Here is a 15407-nt window from a genome sequence, read left to right as displayed (position 1 = left end):
ACTGAAACCTTCTAAGAGACTTTTGTATAGTGAGAGTAGTTAAGCACAGGAACAGGTGGCTCAGAGGCTCAGAGAGGCTGTGGAGTCTCCATCCTCAGGAGATACTGAATACCAGAATGGACATGAATCTAAGCAGCATGTCCTAGTTGACCTTGCTTTGAGCTGGGGGATTGGATTAGATGATCTCTAGAAGTCCTCTCCAACCTCATCTATTCTGTGATTCTGTGATAAGTGTAGGGGAAAATTACAAGAGAGGGGAGAGAGAGAGAGAGAGAGAGCAGGACTATTGCAGAGTAATGTCCAAAGAAAGTATTGTGGGGTAGACAAGGCACTTGGAATGCAAGTGTATAGCAAATCCTACAGAGGAGTGGTGGTTCCATGTTGCACAGGGAGCAGCATCTCCTCATACTGGGAGATCACTGGAACTCATTTCATTCTTTCTGAAAATTTGTTAGCTGGACTGCAAGATGCAGAAAGTTTCAGGCTTTGTTTTGTACACCATGTGCTAGCTGTCAAGCCTTCTGCCCGAGGTTGCGAGGCAGACTAGCCAAGAAACAGGGGATCATTTCTCCAGAAAACAAACTGGCAAAATGTCAGTAACCTTTGTCAATAGGGAAGCTTTCAAGATTTATGCCAGTCAGTCTTTTTCAAATAAAAATTTCTGGAGTAAACAGTAAACACTTGGAGCATTTTTGAAAGGAAATATGACCATTTGCCTGTTATCATGAGAACCAAAAGCCTGCCTGGGAAATGAAACCTTATGGAAGAAGGTGCAGAGGTGCTCAGGCTGTATTTGAGGTCTGGCCACATGCCCTGGAGCCTCTGTGCCTATCCGCATTGCTCTTTCTCCTCAGGTGAGGGATCAGAGCAGTGTCTCTCTGGGGCACAGGAAGAGCTGCTTCTCCCAAATCTCCATGGAATTTTGGAGAGCTTGGAGGCCACAGCAGGTGTTCATCATCCCACTTGCTAGTCCCACTGCCTCCTACTCAGTGAACACCTTCCCCATGACATTAAATATTGTGTCTTTTACATGGTCTGTGGTGGTCTGGGCCTGGGTCCAGGCCAAGACAGGTATTTGATTGCAGGTTTGGTTCAGTATTGCTGAATACGCACTCCTTTTCACCTCTTGTTTTCCTTTTCAAGAAAGGAGAAACTTTGTTCTTGCTTGTAAGCCACATGATTCTTTCATATTTTACCCATTTCTTCATTTCAATCTTCATGGTCATCCAGGGAATGGTATTTGTCACACAGGAATATCTTTATACTTTAAGCACTTTTCACATGATCAATAATCGCAAAAAGGCTAGTCTTCAATGAAATCCTTCTCAATTCTTCTCATTATTCAAGTATGTTGGCTTTTAAATTTAGTAGAACTGGATTAACTGCTTTTGGATACAAAAAAGGAGAAAGATGAATAAACCACCTATGATAAACCTTGAAATTTTACCTCTCTTGGAACTGTTCATATTGTTGCTTTTATTTTTAAGGAACAAAAATTGAAGTTTATTTGATAAAATACTTTTTTTTTTTTTTTTTTTTTTTTTTTCCAGCTGAAAAGCAACTAGGTCTATATTGTGAATATCCTCATGGTAGTCAAATACTTTGGATGCCAGATCTACAGTATTAACTCTTATTATTCAGATCTGCTCCTATAACACCACACTATGGGCTAAAATGGAAATAGCCAATATTAACTACAGAGTTCCTCCTTTCAAGAATCTGGATGTGAAATCCTTCTCTAAGTAATTGTCAGTTTACTCTTTCCTGTATAAAAAGAGAGTTTTTGAAAAGGTAAGGTGGATCACCAAAGGATTTGAATTCTATATTTCTGAAAAAAGAAAGTATATTTCTTATGTCTTTGATGTTATATGATTTTCAGACACAATCTGAAATGACAAAGCTACTGGAATGGTTGTTGCTTGAAATATTTACCACAGAAACAGTTAGTCAATCTTTAATACTCATTGGAATTGCATTGGAAAATACATAGGAATAAATCAGGATTCCACTAGGCTATTTCTTGGTAATCTGAAATGCAGAAAGTAATCAGACTCCAGATGCATGCTTTTGAAGGAGTTTTACTTGAAATCAGCACTTTTAAAATGTTTGTAAAAAGTTAGGACACATCATTCCTACATGATTCATTCAACTCATAGCTGTTATTTATGTAATAATGCCTTATCAGGACTTATCCCTAAAATTCACATTACAAGAATTCATGATTTTATTTTATTATGTTAACAAAAAAAAAATCAATTTTATGCATCAAAATCAATAATGTACCATTAGAATTAAAACAGAACATAACATTGAGCAGTAGATCCACATTTGCAGATGAACAATGACACACGGGAAGAAGAAGACAGAAAATATTAGGATTCTCATATGTTTCTTCAGAACAAGTGATTCAGCCATGAAGTATTATAGGAACAATGAAGTTCAGCTGTATTCATGGTAGAAGAACTATGCAGTCAAGCTTAGAATTTCATCTGAGACTTTTCCAAGAAGTAATTGAAGATTACTTGTTAAGTAAGCTCAACAGAAAGAGACTTGGATTTCAAATAATGTTGGAAAACTGTGTTCTCACAGAACTCCCATGGATAGATCAGATAACACTTGTGGTATTTCTTGCAAAAAACAAAATATTCATGAATTTGAGGTGTTTTAATCAATAATTTTCTTGTTTAGAAATACAAAAAAATGTTTTATAAAAAGCATTCAGGAAACTCTTTGGCTTTGTGGTTTTCACTGAGTTCTGGATCAAAGCTCTCTGAACCAGGCTTTGAATTTACAAGCTCTGAGAAGATATAATTATTTCACCTACGCAGTGTTGGATTTTACCTTTTTACCTCTCTTCTCTGGAGTTGAAAGGAGACTCTCCATGACTTTGGAAGACTTTTGTAAGAAATTCTGAGTTAGCTGAGGAGCCCATGGAGAGATGGCAGCTGTGGTGAGAGTGGACGTGTAAACCATTTCCCAACAGCAAAGTAGAAAAGTTCGCATTGACCTAGGAGCCAGTTAATAACCTGCACAGCAGAATCTTACCCGCAAGCATCCCCTCGAGACTGGTGGTCTCCAAGCCCTTGCTTAAGGCACTGGCAACATGCATTAGTCAGCAAGATCTCACTGGGGACTGGGACCAAGATCTCTGCCATGCCTTTCTATGTGAGGGACTTGCAAGGGCTTGGGGTCCTGCCTGCAACTTGTTCCCTGAGTGAAAATCACTTGGCCCCTTCCTGGCTCGTGGGTGCCACCATTATCAGCTTCCTGTTTGCTCAGCCTTTGCTCAACTCCAAATCATTGTGAAAGCAGTAGGAGTAAAGAAGGAGTGGACATGCTTGGTGCTGCCTCCTCATCTTTGGATGTGGCTTTGCTGTGGAGGCTTCCCAAATGGGCTTTTTTTCAGGTGAGGCTTTGCACATGGAGAATGCATGGAGGAGATGAGGTTGTGCTACCATGCTACAGGAAAGAGGGTCTGCTTCTGAGGGGAAGGAAAGCATTATTTCCAGCTGTCTCTCTTTTTAAGGGGAAAAATATCTGCCAAAGAAGAGGATGCTGTTGGTTGGGTTGTGCTTGATCAAGAAGAGGAACGGGTGGTCGGCTCTGAACTCCTCAGGCACAGGGGAATGTTTGATCTCCCCCAGAGCCCCGGTTGAGCCTGCCACCTCAGTGCCTGCTTCACTGACTTCCATGGATGCCTTGTGGAGAGCCTGCGACATCTTCAGAGCCTCTGCCGCGGAGATGCCGGACAGATTGGCCGAAGGGCTGAACAGGTCGGTCATGCCCAAAGCCATTAAGACAGAGGTGAGATTATATTTTTCCTCAATCTTCATGCGGGGGAGGTACACTTTCACTGTCTTCTTTTCCATCATATTGGGACTGGTCCACTCAGTTAGTTTTTCAAAGCTGATTGTGCTCTCCAGCTGCAGAGACAGGCAGGGGAATGAATTCTCTCCTACCATTCATTTTTAGCAAGGCTACTCATAAAAAAAAAGAAAAAAAAAAAGAAAGAAAAAAAAGAAAAGAAAGAAAGAAAGAAAAAAAGGTCCCCAGTGTGCATTCTATTGTCATCCTTCTTGAAGTTTATTATTTACTTCTCTGTTACTGCCTATTTCACTATTTCACTGTCTCTTTATTTATTTCCTTGCCCACCTGACACATTTCCTTCTCTCAATTAAACTGGTGTATCATGTAACACAGCAAAGCAGTTTGGCTGGCTTGCAGATTAGTGAGATGATGAAAGAGTTTGCAATAAATTCAATGAGAATTTATGTATAGTTTAGTACCAAACAAATGCAAATACTTCCATGTCTTAAATAACTCTGTTTTAAAAATAGTTTTGGTAGCTTACTGAAATAAGAATAATGAATTACATACAGTTGGTTGCATCACTTTTTCCTCTTTCCTGAGTATAGAAATGTAATTTGGTATCATTGTGATAACTTTACTTAAAATCATTGATATTGGAATTCTGATTTTATTTGTTAGTTCCAGCATAAGGATAATCCATAATACTACTACTTAAGCACCTATAAATCTTTCTAGTTGTGTTTCTCCCTTGCATTTGGCCATTTACATTACCCTGTTTGCCATTAGCATTTTGCATTCACCCAAATGTTTTGCATCTTTTCTTGCATTAAAGATGGAGGTGAAGGTTTATTTAATTTTGGCACTGTATGTCAACTTTGCATTCTTTTCTCACAATGGCTCTACTTTGCTCTTTTTTTTCTTTAAAGGAGAAAAGCAGTTTTGCTATCAGTTTTCATTTACTTGACAAGAACTAACTCAATCTGACTTAAAGTAGTTTTGATATTTTCTTGTACTTTCTTTACTGTTCATTTTCAGTCCTTGTATACTCATGGATTCTTGTAAGTATTCCTTCTGCTATTGACATTCACCCCACTAGCCTCAAAATTCTTCCTCTTTTTTTGACATGAAAATTATGAATATCTTCCATGCATTTCATTTACATCTCAAGTCATCTCTGAATTTTGGACCCTCTTAATTGACAGTGTTGCATATCAGTTACTTCAGCTTGTTGAGATTCATCATTGGAAAATGGAGAATCTTTTATTAAAATGTGTTTTTTATAACTTTTCATTTTATCCCTTAATGAAGTAAACACAGAAATATTTTGAAATAAGTTCATTTATAGTATTTTATTAGGATTTTGTGGAAAAAAATCTACTAGTGATTTTTTCAAAGAATACCTCGTTCTCGTCAGTATTAGTAACATTTGCTCTACAGTTCACATAGGGGCAGAGAGAGTATAAAATTCCCTATCAAAGAAAAAAAAAGAAAATTAAAATGTACCTACATGCTCTTCTACAGGGCTGCAGCAACACTATGCTGTGAAACACACATTTACTAGGTTGAGGCAAGGGGCTCCTCTAAGAAGCTGTTCCCTACCTGAGCCCTGCTAACACCTGGGAGCCTGTTGTGCATCCCAGCACAACCAGCACAGCCCTCATCTGGGGAGCCTGGGTGCTGGGTGGGAGTGGACAGCAAAAAAAACCAGCAGCAGCCAAGTGCCACTGAACTGATAACTTCCACTGCTTCCCTTGCAAGGCCCTTACCTGCTCCAGGCTGGAGGCGTCCTCAGGCAGCAGCACCAACATGCTCAGGTCTCCACTGGCATATGGAAGCTCCAGAACTTTTATTTTCTCAGCAGCCACCACTGCTACTTTGAATGTAGCATTCTGATACATCATTTGCACAGGCTTGCTTTCTTGCTAAAGAAAAAAAAAAAAAAAAAAAAAACAGAGCAAAGCAGAATCGTGAGAAGTTGTGACCGGGAAGCAATGCTTTCTTTAGCCAGGTGCCTTTGAAGAAGAGATGTGTCCCCATGTTCCCCTCTTGCCTGCTGCTGTGGTCAGGAAGCCTGGACAGACACAGCAGCTGCAAACACTCCTTGGGCGCTGACAGCCAGGGGCCCAGCTAGAGCACTGGGGTGATGACCATGGTGGCACATGTGTAACACTCGGCCTGCTGGCCATGAGCATCAAGAGCCTGGCCTCCTGGCTGGAAGCTGCTTCCATGCCCCCCTACCTCTGTGACGCTGAAGAGCGCTTCCTGAGTGTTTTCTTCCCTGAACGCTTTCTTCCACATCCCTTTGAAGTAAATGGCATTTACGAGAAGCAGTGCAGTATCGAGGTCAACAGAGCCTGGTTCAAGGAAGTCTTGGATGTGTCCTTTAAGAAAGAAGAATCAGGGTGGCATGTTGTAAGTTACCTCTCCTTCGGCATGCACAAATGCCTGCAATGAAGGCACGGGGATGGGGTTGAAGTTGGGAGTTGTTTTTGCCTTGTGATTTTTTTTTTCATAGCTTTACTCTTGCATTTGAGAGTTCTATTAATATATTGTTGCTTGACTTGATTTCCTGCTTTTCAAGGCCTGCTGCATAGAAATTAGGTACCTGAGAATGATTTGATATAGAATGATTAAACCTGGGCATCTGGCAAGACATTTCTGAAAGAAGACAGGCCAATTCAAGGGAACAGATCCATGGACATATTTCAAGCTAGTGGTTGGAAAAAATTAATATACTGAAGAAGGAATAGGAGATGGAAACAGGATATAGATTTGCTGTCTCCCACTACCCTTCTTTTTGCACACTTCACTCTTGTTTCTCGTCCCATCTTAGTGCTGACAAATTATCACAAGCTCCTGAATCGTTTTTTTCCCCCCACCAGCCGAGTGTGTGCAGTACTTTCTGTCCTGGAAATTGATTTCTTATACATCCAGTACATGTATGTAAAGTGATTTCAGTGTTTTAGAGCTATTTGATTTAAGCTCTCCAGTCATAAAAACTGTGTGCTGTGCATGTCCTGCTACCTCTGCCTTTGCCAGATATATTCAAAAATCCAGAGTCACTGCCACATAGGTGCAAAAAACTCATCCATTTCCACAGGAAATACCTAATAAAGGAGATGAGAGGAAGAAATTTCTTCTCTAACGCAGTCAAAGTTCAAATACAGCAGCCACAGGGAATTATATTCCAAAATCTTCTCTGACCTTACCATTTGTCTGATTTTCCACCCAGGCATTAATAAGCTGTCTAGCTTGATCTGATGCTGTTTTGAAGTTGATCATTTCCAGACCTGCTCTGTACAGTTTCTTCACACATTTTAAGTATATCTGTAACGACAGCAACGACAGCCACCAAACCAGCCAGTCTTTAAAAACAGCAGAAGGTAAAATAAATATTTATAAAAGGACTCTTAATTTGCATAGTAATGGCACATTCACCTTGTTCTCTATTGCTTACTTACTAGAGCAAGCTATTAAAACTGGCCAGAAAAATTGTTCTAATTCCTGACATTTTCAAATCTGACATTTTTCTTACTTAATCAGCTAAAAGCATGTGTTCAACATTTTGAAATGTTTTCTTGAACAAAGCTTGGTGAAAAAAACATTATTTCAGGTCCACTGAAGAGTATTTTCTTATCATTATGTCTGCTCTTTCTTTTGAAGTATTTTTCCTTATTAAATTTCAAAATAAGAAGTTGCTTTGATTTAGGATATTTTGTATGTTTTGCTTTGAAAATGTCAAGTAAAAGATGTTGACACTTTCAAAAGCTGTTTTTGAGGGTGGATTTTGAAGCCAAGAAATGCCCTGAAATCAAATTATATCCCACAAAAAGAAAAAAATACATATTATGGTGAAAAGTTTTTTTTTGGGGGGGGAGTATGGGGGCTAGAGGGGGAGATATACCATATCCCAAGTAATTTCATTTATTAAGCCATTCATTTTTTGAATAGGCCCATCTTTTTGTCTGCAATTGCTTTCCATTCAAGCTATTTTCAGGGCTGTGCCCCAAAAGCCATGGAGTGCTACCACAGTGAGGAGTATGTGGTTAACACATCCCATTCCTTAGGCAGTGCTCCTGGATTTCGGGTTTATACTGGGCTTAGCAAGAAATTACTGTGACGTATACTCACCGGTAGGATTGGACATGTCTTTTCAGCATAGAGTCTGTTGGCAATGTAGAGTGAATAATTGGCTTTTGGTGCAGTGATATCAGAGAGAAGTTCTTTAAATAGTATATGGATGTTCACAGACTTGCCACACTGAGTTGTTCACGAGAAGATAAGAAAGTACACTGTGTTAACTTATTTTACTAGGAGCAGAGCTACTTACAAGATACAAGTAAAATGGGAAAACACATAGTTTAGACATTTGCAAATCAACATGTACTACAGCCTAAAAGCTCCATGGAACAGATGATCCGTATAAGCAACTAAGGTGGTGACACCTTTTCTAGGTGACAGAAAGCCTCAGTGATGAATCAGAAACCATATGTCTTAGGAGCAGGGTGCTAATTGAAGAAAAATACTGTTTTAAGTGATTGAAACTTGATGAGTTCTTCTAGATACAGAGTCTCCAGTTTCTTGCTTCAGTTTTCATTTTCATGGAAACTTTGTTTGGATGTTGTGAATGTGAGAAGAGGGCTAGACAATAGGAGAGTCAAGAAGTTTCTCATAAAATAATGGAAACTGGATCAACTGTCTAATGCCCTAAGAATGGTATTCTAGGTGACATAGGCTGATTATCTAAGAAGTCACACTGCTAAACAGAAACTGGGACTGCATTTTTTAAAAAGGGAAATTAGGTTCAGCTACTCCTTTCTAGATAATTACCAGCCACTAGGACCTCTAGTTGATGTTACCTTTAGTTTTCTTAAAAAAAAAAAAAAAGAAAAAAAAAAGGAAAAGGAAAAGGAAAAGGAAAAGGAAAAGGAAAAGGAAAAGGAAAAGGAAAAGAAAGAAAAAGGAAAAGGAAAAGGAAAAGGAAAAGGAAAAGGAAAAGGAAAAGGAAAAGGAAAAGGAAAAGGAAAAGGAAAAAAGTGTTTTCTGTGCAAGTCCCACTTTGTATTTGAGGATCCCAAGCAGATAGGGATGTGCTATGGAGTGTGATTTGTGCTGTCTTCACAGAGAGAGTAGATGAACATGGACCAGAGCACAAACATGGTATCAAGAAACTGGTACCCTACATGGTGCTCTTCCAGTAGCAGTGGGAAATAGAGCCTGAAAAAGGCCCTGTGGCTTTTTGATGAGTGCAACTACTGTCTAACCGCTGAGTATTCTGGAGCCTTTTCTGCATCTTCCTACCCCAATTTGCAGTCTCTTAACAACAATCTGGCTGCTGTACCTTGGCTTCTGAGTCCCTTTCACTCATTGGTTCCCAGCAGCACTTGCAGATGTGCAAGCACATGTTTACCCAGGTAGGTATCCAGGTGCGCAAAGCATCTGTCCCTGTTCTGGTGCAGTATGTACAATCTACTTACTTTCTCTGGTTTTTGAATGAATTTGAGTTTTCCTCTTGTCAACGTTTTAGCTGAGAGCATTAGCAAAAGTGTGGGAAGGGGTTAGACCTACCTGAAGCACAGTCAAAACAACTCTAATTTCACTTAGGAGAAAGATTTGAAAGAGAAATAAATGTACCTTAGATTTCTGTACCTTGGTGTAAATAGTTCCTCCAAGTCCTGCAATTTCATCAAAGTGAAGAACCTACAATTGAAAGCAGCAGTATCTGAAGACAACTGAGAATTATTGATGTTTGAATTGAAAATATTGTCTCAACATAACCAAGTCTGATTAACATATAGATGAACTAAGAAATTTCATGTGAGCTTGAAATCAGTTTTACTGCATGTGCCACTGAAAATTTCTGAATGCGACCCTCTGTTTAGATTCGTGCTTTCCAAATACTAGGATTCAGTCTAGAAACCAGTTACATCTACATTGTCTTCTGTTGATAACTGTGACTCTTGTTTTCTGGATGTTTCATTGAATATTACAAGTTGTCAATTATACCTGGAAGGGATAAGGTCTGGGAAAGAATATAAAGCTGAAGGAAGAGACCTGCCTTAAATGCATTCTTCAAGATTACTTTTTACTAATGTAAACCAAAGATTATTCTTGTCCTTCATGATGAAAAGCAATGGTAAAATGTTTCAGATGCAAACCTCATGGCTGAATTTCATTCTTCTTCTAGGCAAGTTTGAATTCAGTGACAAGTGTGACTATGACTGCCCTCTCAAATGGAGAAAGCCCTGGAAATGTTGATGAATAATTAGATGCTGTGGTGAACAGGATCAAAAGGATCTTGTATCCTTTAACGCAGGTAACTTACCTTCTCCATCTGAGATTCAGTGTTACCTCTTGCTCCCATATAGACCATGGTCAGGGCTGAAATGATGCTCAGGGGAGAGTAGAAAATGTTCTCCTTGACATGGTGAACTTTCAGCTCTTTGAACATATCAAAGCAAAATTCTGCATTTGCTGCACTTATGGATCCCATTGTGAAATCAGTATTGTCTAGAGTAAACAGAAATATGACTGTGTAGTATTGATATGTAGCACTTACTGCATGAAATAATTTTAACTACCTCAAAGCTGTTAGTTCAATGCTGTTTCTGTGATGCTGAATCAAGGATGTCAAGCCTACAAATTCTGTGATTGTAAGAAATGTTATATTCTTTGACCCATTTCTCTCCAAATGTGCTTGTTTTCCTTCAGCAAGATACTAGCTCATTATCAAAATACTATCTTGTATTTGCCTTTTAGGAAGTAAATAATTTAATCTATGCATCAGTATAATAAAATGCAGCAACAGATGGATGAGATTCCCTATGATATCCAGAGGATTTTTGAGACAATATAAACTTCGTATTTCATTTCTCCTTTGGCTGCAGTGGATCATGCTTTGGATCTTTCAATCAAATGTAGCCAACTTCAAATATTTATATTGTGCTTCTTGCTGCTTTTTAGTATAAGCAACCATGAATGTGAAGGTTACTTTCATGTAATTTGTAAGAATAATGTGAGTAAATTTCTATGTAAATCTAACTAGTTGCTTAGATGCTGAAATGTAGATTTGATGAGTTCATTTGCTTGCTTGCTTGCTTGATTGTTTTTCCTGTGTTTCTATTTCCCATTTAATTTCTATTGAGGCTTTTTTGCAAAAAAATAAAATAAATATACATCATAAATACAGGTTCTGCCAGTACAGCTTGTTGCAGCATAGAGCTGCAATAGTTCAGTCAAGTAAATGTCCTGACTGAATGTGTCTCTCCTGTGTTCTCCAGAGACTCAGCTCAGAAAGACAGAAGCATTTTTTATTTCCAAAAGAATTGTTAAAATGATAAAAGAACTGTTTTAATGTGACACCAGATTTTCAATGAAGAAGAGGTAAGAAACTCAAAGCTATGGTATACAAAGACTCAGATATTACATATTTAAAAACATTTGACAATTGAATAGTGTAAAATATATTGATAAAATCAGATAAAATTACCGAATATGCTGGGATTTTTACGTATCTTTCTTGTACTTACCTTAAAGTTCTTTAAAATAATAATTCTTTTTTTCCATACTAAAGAATGCAATAAATAATTAGAAAATTTATTTTACTTGGAGGAACACTTACCCCACAAACTTCAAAGAGACAGGTAGTAATCCAGCTTACTAGCTGAACCTAAACAGGTTTTCTCAGCTCCCATTGATATATATTGTACCACTTGGGACACTCCCACTGTAAACCTTCAGGGAGTTATCCTTTGAGTTACTGCCCTTTGCATTGCCTCTTGATTTATTGCCCTTTGAACCAGTATGTAGACCAGATCAGGCATTTTCAGCAACTCAATCCTTATTTATGGATGTAACACCTAATGAAAAATAGAATGATTCAAGGTTTTGCTGTATCTTATAAGACTATATTAAGAAAATCAGAGTACAAGTCTAGAGTTATGTTTAGAGCTGTTCTTTTCAATCCAAACATTAATGTAATTGGGTCTTACAAGCAAGAACCAAACGAATAATGAATGCAAAAGAATGTGAAGGGGGAGAAAAAATATTGCAAAGATATTTAGTGAACCATAATACTTTTTAAAGAATATTACGTTTATTATAAACCTAGCTGTAGCATCATGTCAAATGATTTTCACAGTCAATCTATACATATTGAAATGTAAGGGGAAAACAAGATCTGGTCACAATACAGTGATCTGAGTGAGCAAACCGTTCCCACCACAACTCCTCATTAATAAGCATCCACAGCTGTAGCTGGGGAAAGGTAATCTTTCATTACAAAGGAGCTGTAAGAAAGCACATCATATTATTAAGATTTTATTCTCTTTCTAGCTGCTTCTCCTGTTCTCACCTATGAGGCACTATATATGAGAAACACACAGAAAGTACTTTAACACAATCGTCCCACTAAGGATGAAGGGAAAAGTGAACATTGAGGTAATTGCTGAATGGCTTATATAAATGCAACAACTCACTACCATATCTATACAGTGAAAAAGAGAGAAGTGCCTCACAGACAGCAACGATTTGGTGTTGGAAAAATTGTGCACATCCAAACCGAACTAGTTGTAGGATGATTATTCTATTCAAAAAATTTTAAGGTTTTATTTCATACAAAAACAAAATCAAAATTTTCTATTTATTTTTGGAAAGCAAAAAAAATGAAACATATTTTGCTCCGCCAAAATGAATAACTCTATTCATGGAGTCTGAGGACTGAGGACTTGTTGAAAGTACAGCCACAGGAATATCTATTTCTGTACTCAGCTGATACCAGAGCTTTTTACCTTAGGTGACACTTTTTATCGGGTATGAGCTGGATGCTCCACAAATGTGTGGTGGGGAGGAAGTCTAAAGAGAAAATACATTTTACTGAAACTTCATTTTAAAGAAAACATTCAGAGCATCAATGCTGAGATGAACTAGGGAATGGAAAAGAGGCATGGCAGAGGAAGAGATTTGAGGAACAGAGTCAGAGAGTATTTGCTACCTTGTAAAGTCAGACCCTGGAGTTTTCAGAAATAGATTTTAACCAGCCAATAGAATTTAAACAGTGATTGAATGGTTGAAAGTGAACTTTAAATTTGCATTCTCCACAGGTCACAGCAACAAGGCTTGCAGTATACGCACAGATCATTCTCATATATCTTCTATATCTAACTTTTTATTATGGCAGGTGAATAAACTACAGAATCTGTCTGAAGCAGCATTCATGGTCTGTTAAACAATCATAATGCACAATATCAAATATAATTCAATTTAAAAAAGCTGTTACTCTCTACTTAATAATAGACTTGATGAGCAATAAAGGAACAAGTCTGCCATCTGTAAAGGCCACGGGATGAATAACAGAAATCCCAAGTTTGTACATATAAAGTCACAGAACATACAGCAGCAGTTACACCTCTGGTGAAGGGGAAAGGGGCTACCTTATCCTTTGCAGCGTGTTTTGTTCTGCTGAAATGCACGAGTATATGTGCAAAGCCTGGTGACTGGGGTAGCTTGCAGCTTGCTGACTCAGAATGGGCTTTCCACGTGAGGATGTTACAGCAGTCAGGAGGGTGGGTAAACCTAAAGACAATAAGTACCTTTCCTCACGGCTTGTCTAGTGTTCTTTTCCTGTGAGCCGGGCTCTGTAGGTATTGCCTTCTCTATCCTACTGAGCATTTCCTGTGGAAGGGCACAGATTTTGTGTGGAAAGAGCTTCAGTGTGTTTTCTGTTACTCTTCCATTTTTGCATATTAATATTAGATTTCCATTTGGTGGTCAGGGTGCTACTCAGACTTGCCTTTGGGGCTTCCTTAAGAAGCTTTCCCAGTCACACATGCTATCTCTTCATACACTCTAGTTCAATACTTTTTTTTCATGTAGGCATCTGTAGGGCAAGTACCTGAAGAACTCAACTGACCTTTACAGACATTTTCAGTTCTTTGACTAATATTCAAGACTTTCACAACAAACACCTTGTTGCATCCTCCCATCCAGAGGAATGCATGTAGGGGCTTCTGTTTTGTTCTCTCAGATGATATATTTGCTTTCTTTATACATTCCACATTTCATACCTCTGCAGCAGCATGATCACCACGACAGTCACCAGCATGCAAGTGTTCCCTTGTAATTTTAGATAGGGCATTGGGTCTAGGGAAGTCAAATATTTCTCCTGAAACATTTTTTCAGAAAAATGTTTCTGAAACTAAGAGTGTATTACTGTAAAGCAAGACAAACAGGATAAGCTACGTTCCATATCCTTGTTTGTACCAGGAAGGAGGTCAACGAGGACTCTGCTGCCCTTTCCTCTGCCAGGTATTCCACTGTGGAGCTGTTCCCAAACGAGTTCATGATTTTTGCCATTTTTCCTCAATGTTGGGATACTCAAGGAGATTAGGCAGCAGAAAAAACAGTTCTTTCCATCAGCATATCTCCGTTATGATTTTTACGTCTAATTTCCTATGGCTGTTCAGGAATTATTGTGTAGTGCTTGTGGGCAATGGCAGCTTATACTTCAGATCTGTTCATGCCATGGCCTTTCTATCTGCATCATGCTTAGCAGATCTGACATCTCTCAAGGACCTTAAATGATCGAAGATGTGGCCAGAGAAGTCACGTTTATAAGATGTCAGACACTTTTTACTTATTCATGGGATCTGTTCTGTTGGGAATGATCAACTTTTCATAGTACATGCACATTCTGAGGCAGCTTGTCATTGGCGTTGGTGCTACCACTTCCGAGTTAACTGGTACCTTGTATTAAATCTCTCAGTGAATCAGTGTGTCAGGCCTAGGATAGAGTTCAGGTCAAGAGTGTCTCTTTCTCCTTCAGGACTCATATGGTATGTCAGTGTTGCATATTGTGTTTGCACGCTAATCTGAGGTAAGATGAAGTTAAGCACATCAACCAGTCACCTATTCCCCTTGACAACTAGTTGGCTCTAGCAACAGCTCAAACTGGAATCATAAAAACATCGTTAAGGTGATATTTTTTTGCTGCACATCCTTACGAAAAGAAAGTGAGAAGCTTCCACAATTACCATTCCCCAGATACATGCATCTCACCCACTGCAACTCTCATAGTGCTCTCTGGCGAGCAGTACAGTTCTTTGCCCAGGGCAAGCAGCTGTCACATTGCTCATCAGTGCAGAGGAAATCCTAAGATTCTTCCCTTTAAATTCTGCTTTTAGTAGAGTGCTGCATTGTGTGATACTCTTGATATCTGTTTGACTTTGTCTTGTGCTCACTGTGGCAGTAACTGTTGATGTCAGCTATCTGTCACATTGCCTGTTACCAGTAACACAAGATACACTACTAACATTAACATATTGCTAGGAAAAATTGCTTTCTTGTAGCATTTATAGTTTGAAGAAAATAAGGACTGTTCTTCATATGGGAAAAAGAGCATTATGCTCAAAAATGTTCTCTTTGTTTTTTTCCTTGAAGACCCAAAAACACTCCCTCTGCCTTTCTTGTCCAACAACTGTAGATATTTTAAAGACATAATGCAATCATGTTATAGATGCATGATAAAACAGACTTTGGAAGAGTTTAAAAAAGAGTAAAATATCAGAAAAAATGAGAACTAGAATCACCATAGATGCTAG

General features: G+C 38.5%; 1 protein-coding gene across 1 annotated transcript; it reads right to left on the bottom strand.

Moving 5' to 3' along the window:
• Positions 1-3521: 3521 nt before the first annotated feature.
• Positions 3522-10303, bottom strand: LOC134137275 (ovalbumin-like). Its single transcript, XM_062570050.1, has 7 exons — positions 10136-10303; positions 9460-9510; positions 7942-8070; positions 7020-7137; positions 6049-6191; positions 5577-5732; positions 3522-3923 (listed from the first exon to the last, which is right to left on the bottom strand). Exons 1-7 carry the CDS (start codon positions 10301-10303, stop codon positions 3522-3524), a joined length of 1167 nt encoding a protein of 388 aa, XP_062426034.1.
• Between the last annotated feature and the right edge of the window lie 5104 nt (positions 10304-15407).

Source organism: Rhea pennata, chromosome 2, assembly GCF_028389875.1.
Source record: "Rhea pennata isolate bPtePen1 chromosome 2, bPtePen1.pri, whole genome shotgun sequence".
Classification (NCBI taxonomy): Eukaryota; Metazoa; Chordata; class Aves; order Rheiformes; family Rheidae; genus Rhea; species Rhea pennata.
This window is presented reverse-complemented; position numbering and strand designations above follow the sequence as displayed.

Excerpts from the sequence above, each read along its gene's own strand:
- LOC134137275 (XM_062570050.1), bottom strand. The coding sequence starts at position 10,303 with ATGGGATCCATAAGTGCAGCAAATGCAGAATTTTGCTTTGATATGTTC. Across the intron at positions 7,138-7,941 it reads AGACATGTCCAATCCTACCG|ATATACTTAAAATGTGTGAA; the intron begins GTGAGTATACGT and ends CTGTCGTTACAG. Across the intron at positions 6,192-7,019 it reads GGTGGAAAATCAGACAAATG|GACACATCCAAGACTTCCTT; the intron begins GTAAGGTCAGAG and ends TCTTTCTTAAAG.